Source organism: Dermacentor variabilis, chromosome 9 (genome assembly GCF_050947875.1).
Source record: "Dermacentor variabilis isolate Ectoservices chromosome 9, ASM5094787v1, whole genome shotgun sequence".
Taxonomy (NCBI): domain Eukaryota; kingdom Metazoa; phylum Arthropoda; class Arachnida; order Ixodida; family Ixodidae; genus Dermacentor; species Dermacentor variabilis.
Window position 1 is genome coordinate 80445173 of NC_134576.1, and position 24697 is coordinate 80469869.

Here is a 24697-nt window from a genome sequence, read left to right on the forward strand (position 1 = left end):
CGTGACTGTAAGCGTGTTAAAAGGGACAACATTTAGTATTCGTTAAAGGTAACCATGTCGCGAATAATGGTCGCAGTGCGTGAATGTCGAACAGCCGAAATCGGTGCATGTCACCTCACGACTTGATCCGATGCTACATAAAGATGTGAAAGTACGGTAGAAACGCAAAAGTTAACGAGTTGGTGTGAGTGCGTCGTAAATAACAAGCTCAAAAACACACGGACTAAGAAAAGAAAGAGAACGATACTGCGTTCGACTCGCAACCAAGTTTAACTGAAAAAACCAACAAACAAACGCGACGGACGCTGTTTGGTCCGCGTCTTGTGCTGTTCCGTGTGCCCGTAAAGCGAAAACAAGGCACAAGGACAGGAACCCTTCTGTCCTTTTGCGCTATCATGTGCGGTTCATAATTACGATGTGTAAGTTTTCTGTCTGGGCTGTTGCTGTTAAGAAAGCTCGAGAGTTGACGTAGAGCTAATCAACTTACTGATCTGCGCCAAGACGAGAACTCGAAGCGCCTTCACGTAATTATGCAGACAAGCTGACCAGGGTGCTCTGCATACGTTATACATAGAGGTGATTCATTTGACGAGAACAGCTTAGTGAAGCGCTTACCGGTGATGGTCTGATGACTCGACACATTGTATATTTTTCATAGTATATTTAAAATGACCTAACTGAACCGGAACCTCCCACTTTAAAGGAAGCTAACATTTTGTACCGCTGCCATGTCCGCCTTCAGACTTGTAAGCTAATCGGAATTTGCTTGAGCGTAGCTACATGTAATAGAACATGCATTTCTTGGCATTCGGGCAAGCAAGACAGCGTCTGCGGTTCTTCCAAAGCAACAAACCGCTTTGTATACATAGCAATAATGGGCCTTCGAGGCTATTCTGAGCACTGGTTGATATTTCAGGAACAATTCTGGAAGACTGAATGTCTTTTTTTCTTGTTTGTTGCCTCCGATGAAGTTATATAGAGCTTAATCTCCTTGCTACAGCATATGTTTTACCTTCTCTATATTTTGGCATTTTTCTGCCACTACAAATGCAGAAAACACTCTTCTTCAATGGTGTTGTCTCCTAGCAGGCGTAGGAAAATGCAGGCGAAAGCTCTTGTGCTTGTATTGGGGCAAGCGTAAAGCTGGACTGGTTGTGTGATATATTCCATAGCCTTCATGGCGGCATCTTACTCAGCAGTATTGATTTGAAGCATGACCACTTTGGTTTCTTAGTGGCTTTGTTTTGCATTATCTTGTGCGCAAAACAAACCAATTCATTGTGAACGCACCACAACTAGATTGGAAATGAAGCTTTTTTGCTCGATTACCTATGGAACATATCGTTGTCCAGAATATTAATTTGTTTAGTAATGTCTACACGACCGAAATTGCTGCTCTTAAACTTATTAAGCCAGATACTTGCATTCTGCAATTCCTTGTGCAGATCAGGGAACACTGGTCGTGGTAGAATGAAACGTAAAAGGAGTTAAAAAGTTATACGCATTCTTATACTAATGGAAATGATCGGGTTCCATGAAATTTGTCAAGCATACAAGCAGTCTTTTTAGGAGGGGAAACGTCACTTATTTCTCTACATAGTTGATCACCTGAGTAACCTTTCGGACTATCAGTCAGTGGAACATGCTCAGTCTTTGCGGCCCTTCTTGAACCACATTATGACTATAAATGTGACCACATCTGCACAACAGTTCGTGAAGCAAGGTTCACTTCACTTCACTTTCACTTTTATTTTCCTTAAAGACCGCTCAATGGGGGTATTACATAAGGGGTGGGTTTTACAAATGTGCATTTTAATTGGTGGCCACATGAGTTCAGTGAAGAATATTAGTAATAAGCTTATCAGCAAACGTCGTTGAACAGGTGATTTCAGTTATGTGACAGGGCAGGCCGTTCCAGTCGCTTGATGATCGGCAAAAGAAGGACGCAGAGAACGTTGTAGTTCGGCTGCGTGGACGGGTTACTTGCAAGGAATGCCCTGTACGCAGGGAATGGCGAGGGGGTGGGGCCAGCACAAATGGTGCATGGTGGCGTGAACTGTAATAGAACTTGTGAAAGAGGATTAACGAATCAGTGCGACGCCGGGATGATAGCGTGTTTAAGGCGGACTGTGCTTTAAGTAGTGATACGCTAGTGTTATAAGAATACGAAGAATGAATGAATCTTGCCGCACGATTCTGAATTCTTTCAAGTGAATTGATAAGGTAAGTTTGATGTGGTGACCAGATGGGGGATGCGTATTCAATTTTCGGACGTACGAGCGTCTTGAATGCTAGTAGTTTGACTTGTTGCGGTGCATGACGCAGATGGCGTTTTAGGAATCCCAGTGTTTAGTTAGCAGATGCAGTAATGCGCGTTACATGAGCAGACCAGTCTAAGTCGTATGAAAGGGTGACGCCGAGGTATTTAAATGTGTCCACTTTTTCTAAAGTAGTATTAGTAATATTATACGGTGAGTATAAGGGCTGATGGCGGCGAGTGAAGCACATTACTTTACATTTATTGGCGTTAAGGGTCATTAACCAGTGGTTGCACCGGCCTTGCACTTTTTTAAGGTCATTTTGTAAGATATTGTGGTCAGAGTCATTAGTAATTGTGCGGTAGATGACACAATCTTCAGCGAACATACGTATTTGAGAGGAAACATTAAGGGGAAGGTCGTAGCGGGTACTGCAACAAAACGACTGTAGAAAGAATTACGAACATTTTTGGTGTTGCATTGGACGAAGGGAGACAACAGCTCTGATCTGTCACTCTGTCCAACGTGAGAAGCTGTGTCTACGCTCGCGCAAAAGTTCGCATAGGAAAATTACCATGTATATAATGCTTATATTAGAAGTAATGTCGGCCTGGGCGTTGTCTTTAATGAAAAAAAGCAGTATATTCTTGGCCAAGCTTCGTGCTAGCTTGTGCTTCCATCAAGAAAGCTCGCTATGTAGACAAAGCGTATGGTTGGGATCCTGATCTGTCGAGCAACAATTTAAAGACGAGGCCGCAACATCCATCATGCTTTTGGACCGAGTAACGCCTTCACATTTTGCAAATTAGTATAGCTTCTTAAAGTGTATTATTACGAACAGATAAATAAAATTGTTAGACATATTGATTCTGTAGCACTCGACGCACACCCGAAGGAACACAATGTGCATTGGTTGGAAAAGTTGCGATTACATTTTTGCAATGATGAAACGTCTCGTTGGGTCAATGTCTCGCCTGCGGCAAGAAAGGCCCGTCGGTACGTTGAGTGACATCGTGATCATCGATATGTGCATGTCAACAACTGCAAGGATCAGGTCGTCTTGTAGCGCATCCCAAGATATCATACGCACCATAGTATGCGACGAGATAAAAATAATCGCAAGTCGAGGAGAAGGGGTGACCAGGATGTCGGCGACAGTACAGACTGTCCGCTACACAGGGCGCCTCAAATATTATGCTGCGCGTTTCATAAAGACGGACCATTCTACGCAAACATAACCAAGCGCATATTGTTCACACTAGATTACAGCAGCCGCCCGTAATTTTGTTCATTCCAATCAATTTACTAATTAAAATGAGCTTTTTTTATTGCTCTGAATAGCGTACTGTGAATGAAGAAATTTTATACAATTTAAAGGGACCTAAAATTAATATGCTTACAGCCAGGCACTTTCCGTCCGTTTGTATTTAATGCCTGATAAAGTCAGGCGACTAACTACTGCAGCGCGGGTAACCGTCCGGTCTCAAGAGGCAGCGCCTACGAGTTAGTGAGCGATCGGTGTCGCAACGTTGTCCCGGACAGGAGCGCGCCAGATTAAGTGCCAGCTCTGCGAAAGCTCGCTCAATTGCACGGCGCTGTTTGCACGAGGCACAACATTGCATCGTTTCTAGGATTTCCCTACACCACAGTCACTGCCTTCTTATGCGGTAAAGCTTGATTTTATTTGCGTCATTATAGCCGCTACATAAATTGATTTCCTTGTTCGACATCTTATTATTTAGTTACAGCTGATACAATAAATTCGTCCCTTCTGATCAAAAGCTTGCCGTACTTAGAGGTATCTCTCATATCATAGCGCCTGTTTTGCTAAATCTAAGCACATGAGCCTCATTTTGCACGTCCGCTATTGCAATACAGCAGCTTTTTCATGATATACAGCACAAGGCTGGCGTACTCTCTGCGCTACCCGATACGTGGAACTGGAGAATGCTTTGCGATAAAATCGCATATAGATCGCTGCATGCTGCTTCTTAGTTCATGAAACTCGGGAAAGAAACGGAAGCCAGGAATAAACCTGTCGCATACGTTACGCGTTATTCCATAAAAAAGGGCCGTGGGTACCTCAACACCGCATCCCCTTTTACTGCTTTCTACTGCATACTCGGGAAAAATACCATAAAATGTTTCTCCGTATACGTTAAACCGATGTGAACAGTTCATGTTTGGGGAATTTCAGCAAAAGCGAAGGCCGCATTTGCAATATTCCTATGTGTAAACACTAATTTATAGCTGGTTGCGGACTTTCTTTGGTGCGGATTTTCGCACCGAAGAAAACAGGTACATTACATAGAGTTCATAGTATGCATAGCAAAATCCGGAAAGAAACTCGCAGATGCAACTCGCAAAAGCAAATTTACGGATGTTGTTTTAGCCTCCGTGTCTTTTTCGAGTAATCGCTTTGTGCGAACAGCTTCCGCATATATCTTTTCTGCCTGTAGAGAAAGTGTAAACGTTTTAAAATCGTGAAAGTAAGCGTGAAAGTAATCTTTTTTAATTTGCTATTCCGCAAACCGCATTGTTTTCTTTGCCTCACACTTACTTTTATTTCTCCTTACTTTTTTTAACTTATTTTTTTGTGCTGAAGCAAATGCTTGCGGGAAAGGTTTTAAATGTAGAATAATTTTAGAATGTTATATAAATATTTGGCTACAAAAATAAGAGCCTCTACGCCCCTTAGGATTGTCCTCGCACGAAACACGCCCGAAACGAACTTCTTTATGCGATGGCGCCGTATCACCAACGCTTTCCTTTTCTAAGCGCTCTTCGCCATTTTTCGGCCTCCTTCCGTAAAATCTCTTGCATTAACAGTAGCTAGAACGTGAGGTTACGGACAGCTTGAGTGCGAGGTGTTCGTGCGAATCTTGAATAGTTTTGAAGCGTAATCGTATTCTTTTATTTCCCAAAGCAAAAGCGAAATTTGCAGTGTTGGGTAGCGACGAAACCAGTGGGATCAGATAGATATGAGGCAAAACTTATCACTTCGTTTGGTCTGATTTATTTACCAGCGTTAGAGGGGGTGGGGGAAGGAATGTGCTCTTGCATCCCACGTTTATTCATTTATAAACTCGTTATAAACTCGTATTCGTTTATAAAATCGTTTATAAACAAGTAGTAGTTATTGACTCAATATTTGTAAAGCTGAAGGGCAGAAAAATATTCTTTTTTGCGATAAACCGTCATATACTACCCAACACAACGACGCGCCCACAAGGCAGTTGTAGGATGAGGTGCAAATGGCCGCGCGTGTCCAGATATTTCAGCGTGGCGGGGCCACCCACCGGTGGCAGCCTTAACGTGGTGGCCATCCCCAGGAGCAGCACCGGTTCTCCCCGTTTCGGTGATGCGGCACTTCTTTCGAGCAGTAATTCTGGCGTTTCGTTTCAGCTTTATTGTTGAAACGCTCCCCTATCTAAGGTAGTCGCACTCTCGCGTGAAATTTTGTATGGTGGCTGTTCTGTAGCCGCTGTTTGAAACTTTTTACGTACAGACAACGACGCTCTAAAAATACCTTCTTGGCGTCGCATGGCACTGCAGGCTTTCCTAGCTCTTCTCTTTTAATTAAGCAAGGGATTGTGCGTCTTGTGTAGCAGAGCCCGGCAGACGTCAGCTAACATCACTAGATAGATCTTTTCACATTCACTTAACGGCGCTCTTCAGCTACTCAGTTCAGAGTCCAGATGGAAAATTCTTTTTTTTTTACAATGGTCAGAATTAATTTCTGCTCTATCCGACGTGGCTTAATTTTGAGCAGCTGGAAGCTTTCAATCGTTATTAGCTATCCAATGTAACTAAACTTTTCATTATTTAGAACCAAGCTGGCGATATGGTGTACTGGCTTTTTTGGCCCTCGTACTTGCTCTGACAGTTGGGCTTAAGTTCTTGGAATGTTTGTTGGTCTTCGAAAGCACAGACTGAATACGTATTCGGGTTTTGCTTCAATAACAATGCGTATGGATGGACATAGTGCTAATACGTAACATGGAATGTGAAAGCATTCCTGTTATCTATGGTCTAACCATTAGAGCGGGCAGAGAAACGCACGGCCTGCGTGGTCTAGGCTGGGCGGACGGAAGGCATGAAACACGATAGGGTGACGTGCCTAAACATAGCACCACTCAGAGCTTAACGATACAAGCCGTCTGATCTAAAACATGAACGCTAATAGGAAGTAGCGGAGCCGGAAAACTGCGGCCTGTCCTTTCCCGCTAAGAGCATTATGAAAAATTTAGGAATTAGAAAAATGGCCAATCATTTCGCAGGCTTTCTGAGCCGAAAGCTCTACGAAGAATGACAGCTTCGAGTCGAGCTGGTCTGAAAACCCAGTTCCTATTCATGCTAGAGGTTGTTCTTGTTCGGTAATGTCATGCTGACAGCACTGATGGTCCAAAAGCGGCGCACGCAGTTATCACTTTGTGTACGAATTGCATATCCATTCGGCTGACCGTTGCAGTAGTCCCACTTTTCCCAGTTTTTGTCCTACTCTGTATTACTTCCAAAGTTTCTCCACATTCTAACGTCACTCCTGCCCTTATAATATGTTGGTACATGTTGGTCATATATCGGTTATATATTGGTAAAAACCCATGTGTGTCGCGCACAGTATGGACTTCTAAACTTAGATTCGGAATACTTGTTTTTGCTTCGTACTAGTCCGCATGCGCTTCTAGTCGGACCGCAGAAAAAATATAAGTATGAGCGACAAAAATCCAAGTGCGGATTTCAGTTCCATAAATTTGCTTTAACTATTACGTTAAGCAAGGCGTTGGTTTTCACGTACTGTAATCAGTGAAATTGCAAGGTATATTCACATGAAAACAAATCTAAGGTCTACATACAAGAGTTCTGCAGAGTTTTACAATGTGACCTTCAAACTTTCTGTAAGAATGCACTGCTTTCCTAATTTAAAGCTGATGTCTAACGCTCAGAACATAGCTTTTGATTGTGGTCTGAATGGGAAGATCGTGTACCAAATAGATGGAGACGACCATGCTTTTATCCCATAAAAAATGTCAACCAATCGCTGTAGCTCAAAGCAACAGGGTCTACTATGCTCTAGCGCAAGCTGAGCGATAGGGACACAGAAAGGCACATTTGACACAAAGCGCGGTGTGTTTCGCGAATGAGCATCACTGTGTCCCTGCCGTTCATATTGCGCTACAACAATGTGGAAGATGCCATACCAACAAGCCCGTGCAGCCGCCCTCGTCGTAATGGCACCGTACATTAGCGTATTTTATGCGCTTCAGATACCTTTATTTGCGTCAGGGAATAATTGTTGTCATATTGCCAGTTTGCGTGAGTTCAATAGTGACGCTGCCTTCGTGCAGGCGAACGTAGTGGCGCACCCACTGACCTTCAAGTATGCCCTGTTGGAATGGCGACGCGCAGCAGCGCCTGTAGTGTCACCTTGTCAGTGTCAAGAGTCGGTGTCTCGCTGGGGTTGCCCAAAAAGCGCTCAGCTTTTAAGGCGCGCCGGTGTCGTGACCCCACTGTCGGCGCATTTAATTGTTGCACAGACGGGTGAGATTACCTGGATAAATTGCGCCTGTAGGAAACACGTGATGTATCAAGTGACCAAGAAAAAAAATTAATTTATGGAACAGATTACAGGTCGATGATGGCTATTACAGTAACAATCCCTATGCTCTTTGTTTCTTCTTTCTACAGGCATGTAATTGCCCTCGCGTCTAGTATTCAGTCTTCGCCGTAGTTTCTAGAGCTGGCTACACCGACAAAAAAAAGAACTGTTTTAATATTTCTTGCAGGCTTTAACAATGAAACCACAATTACTCGAAAGTTATTGCATTAATTTGTCAATTGCGCTAGAAAATAGATCCTTGATAAACGCTGCATTCCTTTCAATAAAAAGTGGTTCTATAGAGTAAGTCTAAGAGTAACTGAAATACCTATATATTTAGGCGCACTCTTTGGATACAAATCTCAAAACTTTCCTCCACTTCTTCTCTTGGCAATATAAAATAATCTGAATTCGTTCATTCCAGGAAGATAAGCCTTGCAATGTCACGGGCTACCATTCGTAAACTACAATGACACTAAATTCAATTGGTTAATCACTTAATTGTTTGCGAATTACTTTGTGTATTTCCCTTTGCCGTATAAGTGTGGTTTTCCTGTTCTAGTACTCCAAGTTACGCATTAGGGTTAAGGTACCTGCAACAGACGAAGTTCCTTGATAACCCCCCCCCCTCCAAATTAATGCCTTGTAATACCTCTTTGTTTCTTTCCATACTCAAATAATCGTGGTGTTTCTTTCACAATACGAAGGTGAAGACGAGCTTCGTACTTTCATTGGCCTTCACAAACACTAAATATGTAGTACTTCATGCATTCTTCAGATGTACTACGATTTACATAGGCGGAATCTTATTGCTAAGCGAAAGCATTCTGCACGAAGCGGATAGTAGGGAGATTACCTACTACAGTTTCCAGAATATGCGTTGTTCATCAAAGTTCTTGCTTTAAGATTAGTCAATTATTTTTTCTAAGAAACCGTGGATACGGATTTGTCTGCAAGCCCTATGAGTGGCACTGATAACTCGAATAGTGCATTTTCTTCATGGAGTCAAGTTTTAACGGGAATTCCTACAATTACGTTCAATTTCACGTTCTAAATATTAGCGCGGTACTCTATTTGCGTTCACGTATGTCCCAACAATAGGCCTCTTCATGCGTTGGGGGGGAAAAAGGGTGCACCTATAGGGAGACAGTTAGGCTGATTCGTGTGTACTAATCCCGTCATTTTCCTGCAAACGCAACTATGGAACTTTCCTCCTGATTTTTGTAGAATAGATTTATCCTTCACATATATAAGAGAACATGGGAGAGGGGCACATTTAAACATCAGATGTGAACTACATTTACGAAATATTTCAGGAAGAATAATATGCTTCACTGAAAAGACTGACCAAGGAGACATTGACAAGACCAGCATGGCACCGCTGAAAGACCTGTGCTCAAAAATAGTCCATGTGATCAGCTTTAGCGTATTCGGAGATGCAGAAGAAGGTAAGCGCACTCTTTGTACAAAATTGCACATGCAATTTCTTTCTATTTTGCTGGAATAGAATAAGCTAGAACATAAGTTAGCGCCATAAAGCGATCCGGTTTTCTGCGACGCAGTAGAGCCAAAATTCCTGAAAAATTGCAGCCCTCTTCTCGTGTCGCCTTATTTTGCGGTTTGGTCTGCGCCGTTACGATCCTTAACGCAGTCAAAGAAGGAGCACTTCAATTGATGGGAATTTTCCTCTCAGTAACGGGAAAGCGGCGAATATGCCAATAACCTCGTGAAGCCAACCGTCAACGAAGCCAATGAGAGGATCAAATAGCAACGTTTTGTGTTGAAAATATAGCATATTGAGGGTAAACTTCCAATATCTGTGCTCAGCAGCCCCGTATCTACCCTTCATGTTGCCAGTAAAAAGAAAACAAAACAAACCTTGCGCCTGTGCGAAACGAACACTGGTAGTGGATCGAACATTTGCTAGTGGATCTGCAACGTCGTTTCTACCTCGGGCGTCACGCACCGCTCAGCAGCAGTTAAAGAGGCACTGCGGATAAGAATCCGAAGGAAGTATTATGGGCTGTAGTGAAACTTCCCACTTGGGCATGGCTTTGTCCATTTACAAGGTTTACCGCGAAAGCTTTCTCGGGAGGCTGTCAATTGTAGAATACGGGACTGGCGTAGTCTCGCATGCATGTTTGTAGCTCGGATTCGAAAAAAAAAACTACATAGAACGAAACCAGCTTATTGGACTAGCGCTAGCCCCTATTTACCATGCTTTGCCACAATTATTTTATCCTCCAGATGTGAATTCCCTGGCATGGATGACCACGTATTTAGGAGAGGAAAAGTTCCTCACGGGAACGAGAATGTCAGAGGACGACGATTTGAGTTTGTTAGAAGCTATCACAAAGACGACTGAGTGGAGCCTCAGCCACTGGCATGGATTGACTGAAGTCAGCCTGACAGCAAAAACTGGCGAGAAATTGAAGGTGCGTTCAACGACGCGAAACCTACTTCGAGTGTTAATTTGTATTTTACCGTCCATACCGGTGGCGTTACAGCGTAGTGGAACGTTGTACATGAATGAAAATATTCGGTATGACCAACGTCTCCTCTCTATATATATTTTTTTCAATTCTAGTGAAATCGCTTGCTCCCCAATGGGAGCCTCCACGATCCAAAAGCAGGCGCAAACGCTAGTAGACGGGGAAGAGTAGGAAATGACATCAGGAGAGCGTGGTGAACCGTCGGATCGGCCGCATCTCGGGGCGCTATTCTGCACATTCCGCCAGTTTCTTCGATGCGTGGCGTAGATGCGACGCGAATAACATATCGCTGATGGGCCCGTTTTTTCTTTCGTAAGGTGACGCTAACTTGACGTTTCGGCTAAGAAACTGAAATGAAGGCACTGAACGTAAGGTTCCCGGTAAAGCAAAACAGTTCCCAGTAAAGCGAAACAGTTTTGCTCCGCTGTATAAATAAAGCAGCTAGCTCAAAGCGCATGATTCACACTCTCACACACACTCTTCTTGCTTCCGTCCTCTGCTACGTAAGAGCCGTCGTCTGCTTCATTAGCTAGGTTGCGTGTCCCCGGCAAATGGAATGAGTCATCTTATGTTGGCGCCAGCACGCTTGTTTTCTCGCCTGACATACGCGACTTACCAGTGGTGATGCGCGCACGTTCAAGGCCACGTTATCGCTATCTCGTGAAACGTATGTGACTCAGCCCGACTCGGCTGGCTGAGAAAGGCTGAATATCACCGATTGCATTGCCGGCGCCAGAGATGTCCGCGTGCGCGACGCAAGCGGCGGCGTTGCCACCTGTTGTTCACTTCTGTGGTTACTCGCACCGAGGGAGGAAACTTCAAGACGCCGCTTGCGTACACTCCCTTTTATAAATTACAAAGACGCCGTTGTCATAACTTTTTACTGTGCGAAAAAGCATTAATCTTGATTACAATACAAACGCAGCAGCGAAAAGTTGACAATGTTGCAGAAAGTTAGCTATTTTCAAGCAATGGCTTTTTCGTATAAAGGCATTCTTTTAAACAATGATGGCTCAGAGTACAAATGCCAACACCACCCGAGAGCGATGCAAATACTATGAGCACGCGTTATCAACAAAATATTTTCATGGCGCCAAACGACGGGGAAAATGTGGCGATACGCATTCCTTCCGTTTGCCACACTGTAAAGAAAGTTCGCAGCCTTTGGGGTGTATATCTGCCGCAGAACGATAATCGTCATCTGCCTTGATGCGTTTCCTCTCTTAAAACGCCGCGCCCGCTACTTTCCTGTCGGGAATGATATGTGATGCTGATAACGCGCCGGCCGTTCGTTACTGGGCTCGCAGCGTTAAAGAAAGGAAACGCATCAAGGCAGATGACGATTATCGTTGTGTGGCAGATCTACACACCAAAGGGTGCAAACTTTTTTTAGAGTGCATTGCATATGGCTGCTGATTAGCATAATTCCCGCGGATCGTGGCACCTCATATTATGGCGGAATATCTCTGCAATGGCGGCCCAACGCAACGTCACGCAACGTCGAATTGAGGTTTACGAAACGGCCTGCCTGTGACGCTGCCCACGGCATATTCCCTCATCCAATCAGCAAGCTGACATGCCGCCTATCTTGGATCGCCAGGACATATTCGCGAAATAGCAGATGCATTGTGCTGACTTTTGTACGCTACGACTCAATTTCTTTTTGAAGCGGTAACGTCGCAATATTGCTTCCGAGGACCCAAAAATGTTTTAGTCCATAAAATTCGCAGCTCCACTTCAGGTTCTATCTTTATGAAAACGCCAAAATGCATTTTGCAAAACTTCCGTTTCCCGGCACAAACTTCAGGGCACGTGATCTCTTGACAGCAAATCAGATTCAACATGGCGAATAATGGCCTACGTGCAGCGCCATGCGTGTCGAGACTAGAGCATCTGGCTGGCATTGAAAAAAAAATGGAGGAGGCGCTGGTATGACTTACAACGATTATGCGAAGCGCGCCGTATCTGTGGAGAAAGAGTGCGTCTATTCAGAGGTGTGTTCAAGATTCGAGAATCGAGATGTACTACAACAGCTTAGTTTCTTCCAGCTGCTTGTTATTTAACGGTATTTAACTGAGGTAGTTGCTTCACGGTTAAGTCGACTGTAAACCACGTAATTAGAACAAGCGACAAAGGGAGACGGACAAAGATATCAAGGCGTAAAGCTTCCGTTTCAGACGGCGCTGCTAAGCTCGTCATTGCGGACAAAGGAGCAGCGCTTTGTTTGACACAAATCCTTCGTCTCGCACTAGCGGGAGAGCGGCGTAGTTGCTTCAGGTGGGAAGCTGGACAGTTCACCAGTTGGGTCACCGGATAGTACCGTGTTTCTCTTGCGAACAGACGACCACCGGGACATGAAAGCCAGGAAGCAGCATCCCGTAGTGACAGCCGTGCTATGGGCAAGTGTTCCGGTCCATGACGTCGACAGTATAGAATTATTGCGGGAGCAATAGAAAAAAAATATCTACAAGTACGAATAAGCCACACGCTTCATTCGTCAGTGATAATCTTCGTATATTTACGGAATTTTTACTGAAGGTAACGCAGTTTTCTGAGGACATCAAACATTACACGAGATTTGTAAAACGCTCTTATAGCAATTGGGAGCGTTTGCAGAACTAATTTATTGCGAAGGTTGTACGACAAAAGTTTGACATCGCTTGCATGCAAGACATGCCCGTCCCTCTGTTCTCGCCTTCCATAGGATAGTGGGTGCCTTCAGTTAGCCTAGACACCTCAATAACCTTCATACACTTCATACAGCTCCTGAAAATAGCGAAGGCATGTACACGATAATTGCATTCAAAGCCGTAACTCACAAAAATATACTACGGCTCAACATCACCGTGCAGTGTAGTGGAGGTTCAAAGCGGCGCGAACCAATCAGAGGACGCAAGGAATAGACTTTCAGTCGGCGGCGTATTATTCCACCCCTGTACCGCAGAATGAAGACGATGCGGGAAGTAAGGTGGGTCTGACCGTCCACAATTCGTGTCACAACGGTCATTGTCGTTTGACACGTTAGTTCATATTGCTGGTGGAGGAAAGCTTTTTTATTGAAAATCAATGCAGATGCGATTCGCTCTGGTGAAGCTGGCATCTAAGAGGGTCATTCGAAAGTGGCACGAGCCCAGTGGCATTATTATGAAATGCGAAACCTACCCTGCGACACATACCTAGCGTTTCTTGACTAACGCAACCTTAAACTCGTTGAACGCCGCAATAAAACGATTTCCTTTAACCGCGCCCAAGGCAGATTTTCCTAGCCCGCCGCTGGAAGTGTACACCAAGACACACACACAACACAAACACACGCACTCGTGCACATCAACACATATACTAGTCACCACGCGTGGATTTTCTCGGCTGCGGTTACAATTGCTCGGCGCGCTCTTGGCGTCCCATGGCTGCCACCTGGCGTCGTAGATTTCGAAGCAGCGTACTTTTACGCTACTTGCTAAGAGCAAATTTTGGCAGCAAGTTGTCTATGACTGCTGCGGCTCGCAAGTAGGTGAGTGGAGCTCATCATCTCACTGGCGCTAGTCGAAATGGCCCCCTGAACACACCCCAGAGAGCTAAATCCACAATGCATGCGAACGCAGATACTTCCGCGAGTTTCATTTACCTTGCGTTGCACAGCCGTTCATGCTGTGGACCTGCATGTCGACGCTACGGCTCTCGGCGACTTCGTCGATAGCAGACGACAAAGCCCGGAGGGTTAAATTTTGATGTGTTCGCCTTCATCATTGGTAGAGGTGCTGGTGTCTTCTACTGATTGGCACAAACCTTCCCAGAGTGCGCGAAGTAGTCGTGTGAGGCAAGCTACCAGCGCTCGTCCGTTGGCATGGCGGAAAAAGTGGTGAAGAAACAAAGAAAGCTTCAATATAAAACGTTCTTGTGCTTGTATATTTTCCTAGAGTCCTTAACGTATGCAAAAGACGTCGCGCCGGCTCTTAAAAACTTGTATAAAAGCGATAGTTTTCTTTAAATCTTGGGGCACGAGATCTCACTGGAAATAAATACATAGGCAGAAATATATCGGGTAGTTCGTCTCAAACCATAACGCCACAGCAATGAAGCTCGTTGTTCTAACCATTAGACCGCGAACGGAAAATACGGGATACAATTTGTAGAAGCCAGCGCTTCAGACGTTTTACGGGCTTTGCAAATTGCTTAGCCACAATATTACTTTGAAGAAAAGTGAGCGCATGCATTTTATAGAATATGACAAAAGGTTGCGGGAATCGTTCTTTTCCGCAACCTTTGAGAACTGAGTTGCTCAGTCCGTCGTATTGGTTACATTATATTTGTTGCTTAAAATTGGATGTTCCTGCATGCTGGGGAAGAAGGCAAGAGGCAGGCGGTGTGGAAACATGCTGACGTCACCATGATACCCAAGCCCGACAAGTGGCTCAAGATACAGAACCTACGGCCCATTTCCCTCACAAAGTATGCCGGGAAACTATATCAACATATTCCGTCGAACACAGTGAAGCCGTACCTCGAAAACAGTGGACACCGGCCTGACACTGTGTTCGAAATGGAGCATTTGCCCTTGCCATAATGGCAGCCGCCTTGTGAAGTCCAGAACTTCGATGTCCACGAAAGTTTGCTCGCTGCACCTAAAACAGAAATTACAGTCACCACTAGATGTGGCGCGACATTTCGCAGCATTTGGTCGATCATGTCACGTGTGTTGATAAATGGGCCACGGTGCTGCGTGCAAGCTGAAGGCCTTGAGCTAGAGATTTAAGGGACAAATCAATATTCAAGTAAAAAAATTGCTTTTCTTTTATGTATCTTGTACATGGCAAGGGGAGTGGGAGCTACATCTGCATTAATCACGAAGCGTTCATGCATGTTGGTGCCATCTTACCACTATGTTGTTTACGCAGTCCACGAATAAATATGTTCACCATTAATGGCTCTACTTGCGTTTCAGAAAGCAGCTGAAGCTCTGAAAGATATATCTGTTCTAACCATAAAAGGTGAATCAAGTGAAGTAGACGCAACCCTGGACGCCATACCATTATTCCCAGGGTAAGTTCCTATCAAGGTGCTTTAGATTGGGTTTTGCAAGCGCTGTGTGAAAGCGCCGGGATGGAGTTGCATTGGCAACATTTATAAACCCGATGAAATTGTACGGAAATTTAGATTCAAGCGTAATAAAGGTATATAATTCATTTTAGGATAGCACTTCATCTTACGTACACAAACGCGAGCACATTTGGTGTGCGTTATGGTGGCCCTCTCTCCAACAACGTACGGGGCACCATTTGGTGCCTCCTGCCAAAAGTATCTAAGACAAGATAATTCATTAGCAACCATCCTGTCGCTTCTGTGCCCGCGCGGTTCATAGGCCTAGAGGCGCCGAAGTCGCCCAAGGACCTCAGAAATTGGACGCACTTTGCGCTAATAACTAACGTTTCACTTCAATTAAGAGGTAGCAAAACATCGTTTAGACTTACTGGCTATCAACACTGACAGCACAGCCACCACAAGTATTCGCACTGAAGATAGAGTCGCTGGCACCGCCATGTTTCACGCTATTCCATCGCGAACATAAACCATTGCAACCTAATAGCGTAGGCATCATGTGCATTGAGCAGGACCGTATTTTTACGTCTGTGATGGTTTTACGTTTGAATCTAAATATCTGTACCATTTCATCGGGTATATAAATCCAACAGAAAATAACTGTCGAATATAAAAAATAAACGCTGTTGCTTGTTCGTAACACACACGTCGACGCCGCGAGCACGTTCGGTAAAAACAAAGAACAGAAATGTTTCTCGTAGAAAGAAACGATAACCATTTTCTTATTCCTTGCAGGCAGTTTAATGTAGCAGCAGAATTGCAAATCCCCGTTTTATGCTGGAACCTGCCAGCAGTTTAATGTAGCAACAGAATCGCAAATCCCCACTTTATAATGGAATGTGATATTGCATGCCAGCAGTTTCACGTACGGAAAGAATCGGAAATTCTTATACTGGAACCTGATACTCTCTCCAAGCAGCTTATTGTACTAACCAAATCGCAAATTCCCGTTTTATGCTTGAACCTGGTATTTCCTCCCATCAGTTTAATGTTGCAACAGAATAGCAAATCCTCTTCTTATACTGGAACGTGATATTCCGTCCCAGCAGTTTAATATAGTTGTTTGGTCCCAGCAGTTTAATATAACCTTGTTTACGGGCATACTAAAACTCTCTTGTATGGTGAATAATGAGGAGTAAGAAAGGCGTGGATTTATAACATATAGGCCAAAAATATTGTCTTGAGGCGCAGACAACCTCAAATATTGTTTACGCAAGGCGAATGCTGAAGGCACCAGCTGACACTAGAACATAGCAGGCGGAAGCATCGCAGCAACAGCACTTCTTCGTCATCGTCTCTTGTCTACATGTCCTGCATCGGAACACTACACCGCCGGGGTTGGAGCGCTGACCCGGCGCAAGCGATTATGGATCGGCAAAGGAGCGCACGTAGCGCTTTAAATGCGACACATGAAAAACATTGGTTCGCGGCTGTACAAATGACGGGTATGGCTCTTCGGGAACAATCTTGGAGGTCACATCCGAAAGCTCTCGCAGGATTCGGTAGGGACCCGACTACAGCGACAGTTTTTCCGATGGGCCCACACCATGAGATGGCGACCACAGGAGATTGATGAAGCCATGTTAATACTGCACGTTTCTGTGAGGAGTGACGTAACAGCACATCGTTTAGACTTTAGCCTGGGAATCATTCAGGCGAGCGAGGGCAATCTCACGGGCCTGTGCTGCCATAGAAATCGCATCGCGGGCATAAGCGGAGTGTGACGTGTGACTTGTGGAAGCGCAGGGCCCAGGGGCAAAACAGCAGCACGTCGAAACAGTATATAAAGCTGTGAGTAGCCTACATTTTAAAGTGTCATGGTGGTATGAATTGTATGCGAAGGTGACGTAGGGCAGAGCGTCCCAGACCTGGTTGTCTGGAGAAACGCACATAGCTAGCTTGTCGGCAAGTGTTCTGTTCAGTGGCTCTGCTACACCGTTAGCCTGTACATGGTAAGCAGTGTCTATTTGATGCTCGGTAGAAGGTATGTGGATGATGTCATGAATGACCTTTTACAAGAAGTAACATCCACGGTCCGTGAGGAGCTGACGTGGAGCACAGTGTGGGAGGAAATGGCGACCTCCGTGGCGCACCTTGCAGGCAGAGCTCCCGTAATGGCGAAGCGCGGTATGTAATCGGTTTGTTCCCTTAGTTGAGAAAAGGAAAGGGTCAAGTAGGTCGAGTCACACGCGAAAGAAAGGCCCAGTGGGAATATCGATGGGTTGTTGAAGCCTAGCGGGAGCCATGGCAGTGGGCTTCTGGCGTCGGCACAGGACGCCGACGCAAGCAGTCAAATATCGTCGCACAGAGAGGTAGCGGTCGGGCTTGAAGAAACGGCACAGGACTCGGTGAAACTTGTAACACTAAGAGGAGGAGCGGTGGGCGCGTTGTCGAGTTCTTGAAGCATGGTGCGTTGAAGGTGCTCCAGTACGGCCAGCCAGTAGGTCAGCAGTTGTGTATAGAAGACTCCTTCGGAAATAGAGGAAAGGCGAAGGGAAGGATTAGAGCTGGCGAGATTAACCGACCCATGGTGGCTCGCAGAAATGAATCGCGTCGCTGTTCATCGACAAAGTTGAGGAAGCTTGAGATGGAGATAACACTGGTGTAGGATTCGACGTCTGGAGATTCCGGCGGGTCGACAGGGTGGCGGGACAAGCAGTCGGCGTCCTGATGTAAACGACCGGATTTGTACACTACAAAGTGTGTGTACTGTTGCAAGTGCAATGCCCAACTCCCAAGACACCCTGTAGTGTGGTTGTAATCAAGCGGGAATGGCGACCAAATAGGTATGGACGGGACTTTGCTATCGCACAAACCAGCGCTAGGCACTCTCGTTCAGTGATATAATAATTACGCTCGGTTGTGTACAGAAGACTTCTTGCGTATGCGATAATGCACTGTTGAAGACGCTGGATCTGGGCAAAAACAGCGAAAATGCCGTGATCACTAGCATCTGTATTAATTTCAGTGGTTGCTCAAGGATCCAAATGTGTGTGAGACGGGCTAATGTCATGTTACCGGGAACATGTGTAATAGACCCAGAGTTGATAACGGGTCTACAAGTCGAATTATCGACAATGGTGACAACGGCACCGGGGAGCGTGACCCCATGCTGTAGAATGTCTGAAAGTTTAGAGACGACGTGAGCGCCATAAGGAGCATGTGGACAAGCGTTATAAGTTGCAGTAATGACGGCACTGAGTCATATTGCATCTTGCAGATAAGCAGCCTGAATGTGTCGTGTGCTGTGCCCTTCAGTATGTGGCCAATCTTGTCGGTCTCGTTCATGTGTTCAACTTCACGCTCTCTTGTGATGTTGACAAACACATGAACGAGACCGACAAGATTGACCACATCCTGACGGGCACAGCGCATGACACATTCAGCATGCTTATCTGCAAGAACTATAACCCAGCGGGGGTAATATGACTCGGTGCCACCATTACTGTACCTTTTAACGCTCGACCACATGCTCCTGATGGCGATTACGTCGTCTCTAAACTTTCAGACATTCTACAGCGTGGGGTGCCGTTGTCACCATTGTCAATAATTCTACTGGACTTCCCGTTATCAACTTTGGGTCTGTTACACATGTTCTTCCCGGTAACATGACATTAGCCGGTCTCACACCTTTGAACGAGTACTAGATATCTCCGGACATACCCATTGAAGAGTAGCCGCATTACGCAGCAGTTGAACAGGCTACCAAAACACAGCTTCAACGCATTCCTGTGAGGAACAGTCGCGTGAACCTCCTCTGTCTGGACAAGAAAATTTGACATGGTTAATTCGTCGCGAGCCCAAAGCCATGTCCCTGCCATTCCTCGTCAGCATTGCCCAGACCGCGCATGTTCTGTATCGCTTGTACAGGTCGTTCTGAGAGAAGAGATGGCAAACATAGGCCTCCGGTCTGTCTGCTCTATTTGTAATGCAGCGGTCAGTCAGGACCAGCCCTGCGCAATATACTGCTTCCCCGTTTTCACCAGTTCCAACTTGCCGTCGTAACTGGGATGACTGCAGAACACTGGACGATAGGCCGATTTGTTTCAATTGCCTGCCTGTTGGACGTATCGCTTGTCATTGCCGCAGTCATTGGTCATCGCCCCCTAGGTGCAGCTTCGCGTCCGACAGTCCGGATCAAGGTGATCCCCGTTTCTTTCTGCGTCTTTCATCTACGAACGCCGACAACGCACCTACGACTTTCTGAACCAGCCGGTCATTACCACCCCTAAACCGTCGGTCCTGTTCGCCTCAGGCCCGCCGCTCTTCTTCCCCCGCGTAATATTCCGTCGACCTTTGAGCAGGGGTGATAGCGTGATAGATCCTTCTTCACTGCCAGCTTACGGCCAAAGAGCTTTCTGAAGTGGTCTAGCTTGTGCTTGCAACCATCCCCACCCGGTATGTCGTGTTCGTGGGACTCGTACCATGCTAGCGCGGTGTCTCGGCGGTAGAATATTACATTTACTAGCACTAGCGTTGCGTCCCACCGATTATTTTCGCTTACTTGCTCAAGGAAATCCGGTCTTCAACGTCCATACCATCGATGCCATTGAAGGTTCCTGGGTCACGTGGCTGGGAGAACAACGAGGTCAGAGTCTGCGGCACTAGAAGTGGGCGGTCGGTCATTGTGGCGATTTGGATGTCGTTCATCGTGTGAGGGTTCACGTGGCGACCGCTGCGGAGTTCCGTGTTAGTACCCCGCACCTCCTGTTTATGCAAGGCGAATGCTGATGGCACTAGCTGAGACTAGATCATGGCAGCAGAATCGCCGAAGCAACAACAGAACTTCTCCGTCATCGTCTCTATGTCCTGTTCTGCATAGCGACAATATTTCCGCATTATGACCAGCAGTTCCTGTGACACCTTTGTCGGCAGAATAACCAGAGCTCGCCGCCTTCCAAAAGGGCAATCTGATAACTTCTTTTCAATCCTTTTGCCACTCGTATCGACAACTAGTACAGGGTCGCTTCGGCGCCAGTCGCGGACACCACCTACTGCTAAAAAGAAAACCGTCGGGGTGCAGCACGCTGCCGTCCTGCGTTTTCCTGTTCTGCGGAAGCCCAATATAAGGCGACAAGCATCTACAGCGTGCGATTTATCTAACAATGTCAAAAAACACTGCCGGCCCTACATTGTTACACGGAATGCCAGGAGTAAGTCAGGAAAAAGAAATTGCTTACGTGAAGGATCAAGAGCCAAACATAGACACATGTGGTATGTTAATGCAAAAAAATTTCGTTCACTTAACAATACCTAATGAGTTTGCAGCGAAGAACTCCTTCTGAAATCCCGACGTTCAATGCCGGGAGGGTGCGATTTAATTTAAAGTGTAAATTTGTGTGCCGAGTCCGCTATCACAATATGTAGGTGTGCATAAAGCAATATGCATAAAGCGGTATTGTTCTTTTAACGGACAGTATTCTCACCAGGGTTTGAACGTCCTGACAATGCTAAGTGGACTATGGCGGGTGCTGCTAGTAGTGGGCTATGGATTTATTTTGACCACCTGGATAAAAGCGGAGTATTCTTGACGGCGTACCGAAAGCAGGGTACACAACTATTTGCATAAAATCGCTGTCGGAATGTGCGCGCCATTGCTATGAATCGACCCCATGGCTTGTTCTAAGAAGAGCAGACTCGAATACGGTTCAAGTGGCTACTAATCACTTCGCAGTGACTTTAGTTTTAATTTCTTACTGCTCTTTTCAGCTGTCAAAGCAGTTGGTGTTGACAGCTAAGCTGTGAAATCTTTTCCTGAAACGAGCTCCTATAGCTGGTGTCATGAAAAATTAGGCTACTGAGATTGACAGGACCTGTCGAGGATTTGAATTCTTAGAGTGTGGTTTGTCCTAACTATACTTACAGTGATGCAATCTCTCACTTCCAGGCTTGACGTAGTGGCGATAACACCGAGGTGTGAAGCTTTTTCATGGAATCGGAGCGACGTCCTTGTAAGTGCGACGTTCTGTGAGAGTGGATGGGGCGTTATTCGGCATCTGTCGACAGAGCACGCGTCCCTTGCATGCTGTCAATATTGCTTAAAAAAGGCAAATAGATCCGTGTAGGTCTCAAGAGATAATTCGTGGCATTGTATTCTTGGTGGAGTAATACATTACTTTCAGCGAGTGGAAGGAGTTATTCGAGACCTTTGTCTCGAATGCTGGTTACTGTTATTCTGAGCATTAGGATAGGCCGCAATTCGTGCTAAAAATACCAATTCTGTGGCTGTACATGCTATAACAACGATCTGAATATAGTAAAGCAATGAATGGGGCTAGTTGGTGGACGTTCATGATTGTATTTATAATTTATATTGCGCCACATACGTCCGTGTTTTCTTATGTTCGTCCATTAATAGTTCCATCAGTATAACACTAAGCGCAATACAATCCTAATCAAGCACAATTTAGAAATGAGGCACACCATTGTAAGGTACTCCGATTCATCTCAACTACCAATATATTAACGTGCACCCATGCACAGTACATGTGGCTTTTTTGCATTGCGCGCGCATCAAAGTGCAGCAGTTGCGACAAGAATTTTGTACTGTAGCGCCGTCTCTTGGGCTGCGTCTATAACCCGGACAGCGCGCCCGCATGAGAGCAAAATAAAGACGGCGCCTGGTCGTGGAACGCCAATCCACGGCCCGCGGCTCTTTCCTGGCGTCGATTCGGGTCAGCTGTGTTTCTCCTTCGTTCCTGACGCATAAGTCTACAAGGGGTGACATAAGACGAACACAATGACTGTTCCGGCCGAAACCTGCAGGACGTCTCGTCGCTGCAGCTTCGCCTTCCACTATTCTGGGCTCAGAACCCACAAGTTTGGTTTCACCAGATTGAGGAGCAATTCTGAGTCTACCGCATCCCCTCGGAAACGACGCGCTGCTGCCACGTCGTCTCACTCCTTCCTCTTGGTGTTGCGAGCGAGTTCACGGTCGTTCTCTTCACTCCCACGGGCGCCACACAATATCAGCAGCTCAAGACCGAGGTACTGGAGAGATTTATCGCGTCGGAAGGCACTCGCCTCCAACAGCTATTTACCGAGGAGGGTCTAAGCAACCGGCGCGCCTCCCAAATGCTGCGCCGGATGCGAAAACTTCTCGGCGAGCGCGACTTCCCCACCTACTCAGCCTTGCTTCGAGAGCTTTTCCTTCAAAGCCTTTCCCAGCCAATCCACCTCGTCTTCGCTGAGGCTGGCGACGTCACCCTCAACCGCCTGCTTGATCTCGCCGACCAGCTCTGTGAGACAACCTCCCGTCCGTCATTGCTGTCTGACCGCTTACTGACTCACCGCTTTCGCGTCTTAAGGCCCGCATCGATGACTTCGCCGCCTCGATCGCCGCACTTCTGAGAGCCCCCGACCCCCCCCCCCCCCCCACACTGGGGAACTGTTCGCCTCGTCTCGTTTAAGCTCAAGCTCGGAGACCCAGCCCTCCGCCTCTGCTAGTAGCAGCGGCGCTTTCGTCACCCAACCACAAAGTGCTCACCTCGCTGTTCGTGGCTGGCAAATGCCCGCCGAGATTACTGACGGTGGCATGTAGTCTCGCTGGGAATCCCAGCCACATTTTTTATGGTAACCACCAGCTTCTCCGGCGCTGAGTTCCTTATCGACACGGGCGCGGATATTAGCGTAGTTCCCCCGACTAGGGCTTATCGTTGCAGGTCGTCTGTGCAGTGGCTTCAGGCTTCCAACGCCTCGTCTATAGCGACGTATGGACTCCGATCTCCCACCCTGGATTTCTTTTGCCGCACTTTTGAATGGGTCTTCGTCATCGCAGAGGTGGCTCACCCAATCATCGGCTCGGGCTTTCCCTTATACGTCGGCTTGGGCGTCAGCGTGCGGTGTCATCACCTCACAAACGGCCTGGCTCGTCTCTCCATCTCTGCAGTACTGCCCGACCTTGCTCCCATGGGCATCCGCGCGCTGATACCCTCCTCTCTGTTCGAAAAAAATCTTGGTTGATTAATCCGAGATAGCAAAGCCAACCAACCTCACTCAGCCGCATAAACATACGGTGAGACACCGCATCGTCACGTGTGGTCTACCAGCAGCCGATCGACCAAGCCGTTTGTTCGGAGACCGCTTAGCTGTCGCCAAGCGGGAGCTCTACCACATCCTGAAGCTCGGCATTAGACACCAGTCATCTAGTGCGTGGGCTTCTCCGCTGCATTTAGTACGCTAGCGTGATCCCGCTGACTGGCGTCCCTGTGGAGACTATCGAGCGTTGAAGGCCAAGGCTGTCCACGACAGCTATCCACTGACTCACATCCAAGACTTTACATCGCGCCTCGTCGACTGCGCAATTTTTAGCAAACTGGACCTGCTTAAGCCCTGCCGCCAAATTCCCATCGAACCCGCAGACATATCCAAGACCGCATTCAAGAGGCGCTTTGGTGCGCGTACGTTCGAATGGCTTTTGGACTCCGCAATTCGGCTCAAACATTCCAGCGATTCATCGCTGGAGTCACGTGAGGCCTTCCAACTGTGTTTGCATGCATTGATGATGTCCTCATCGCCAACTGCACGCCTGAAGATCATGAGCACCAACCACGTGCTTTGTTCCAACACGGGCTGGTTGTGAACGCCTCCAAATGTTTTCGGCACATCTGAGCTCTAGTTTTTGGGCCATCACATATCATGCGGGTGTATATGCCATCTCCTGTACCACGTCAAGACCACCCAGGATCGCCCCCGATTACGCCAATTTTGGGGGCTTGTCAATTTTTTCAGGCACTTACTAAGCAGAGGTACTTCGCCCACTCATCGACCTACATCGGTCAACGGCCGGCCTATCCTCTGCCATTTCTTGGTCTCCAGAAGCCCAGGCCGCCTATAGCGCCGCCAAACAAGCAATCTGGAACTGCTGCTGCTTATCCATCCGCGTAGCAACGCCCCAACTCGCTGGATGGTAGATGCCTCCAGCGTGGCCATCGGCGCCGTTCTCACAGCAGCGCATTAACTCTCAGTGGAGACTCTCGTAAGTTAGTTCCCGATAAGACCCGCTAAGGCATCTTCGGCAGAGTGCTACTAGCCGTGTATACGACGACACAGAACTTCCTGAATTTTCTGGAAGGATGCCAGTTTTACGTGCTGACCGATCATAAGCCACTGACGTATCTTTCCGCACCAACTAAGTGTCACGTGAACTCCGCCATGTCGCTTGTATTTCGGAACTTGCAACTAACGTCCGTCACATAAAAGGTGCCGCTGATGTCCCGTTCTCATACAGCTTCGGTTGACATAACAGCATC

At 46.6% G+C, this 24697-nt stretch overlaps 1 protein-coding gene across 1 annotated transcript in view; it reads left to right on the forward strand.

Moving 5' to 3' along the window:
- LOC142558071 (uncharacterized) overlaps positions 1-24697 on the forward strand; it is a 111737-nt gene that overhangs the window by 20539 nt on the left and 66501 nt on the right. The window contains exons 3-6 of the mRNA XM_075670234.1: positions 9174-9305; positions 10105-10292; positions 15292-15389; positions 21334-21397. Coding sequence (XP_075526349.1) covers positions 9174-9305; positions 10105-10292; positions 15292-15389; positions 21334-21397 — 482 coding nt within the window. The remainder of the gene's footprint in view (positions 1-9173; positions 9306-10104; positions 10293-15291; positions 15390-21333; positions 21398-24697) is intronic.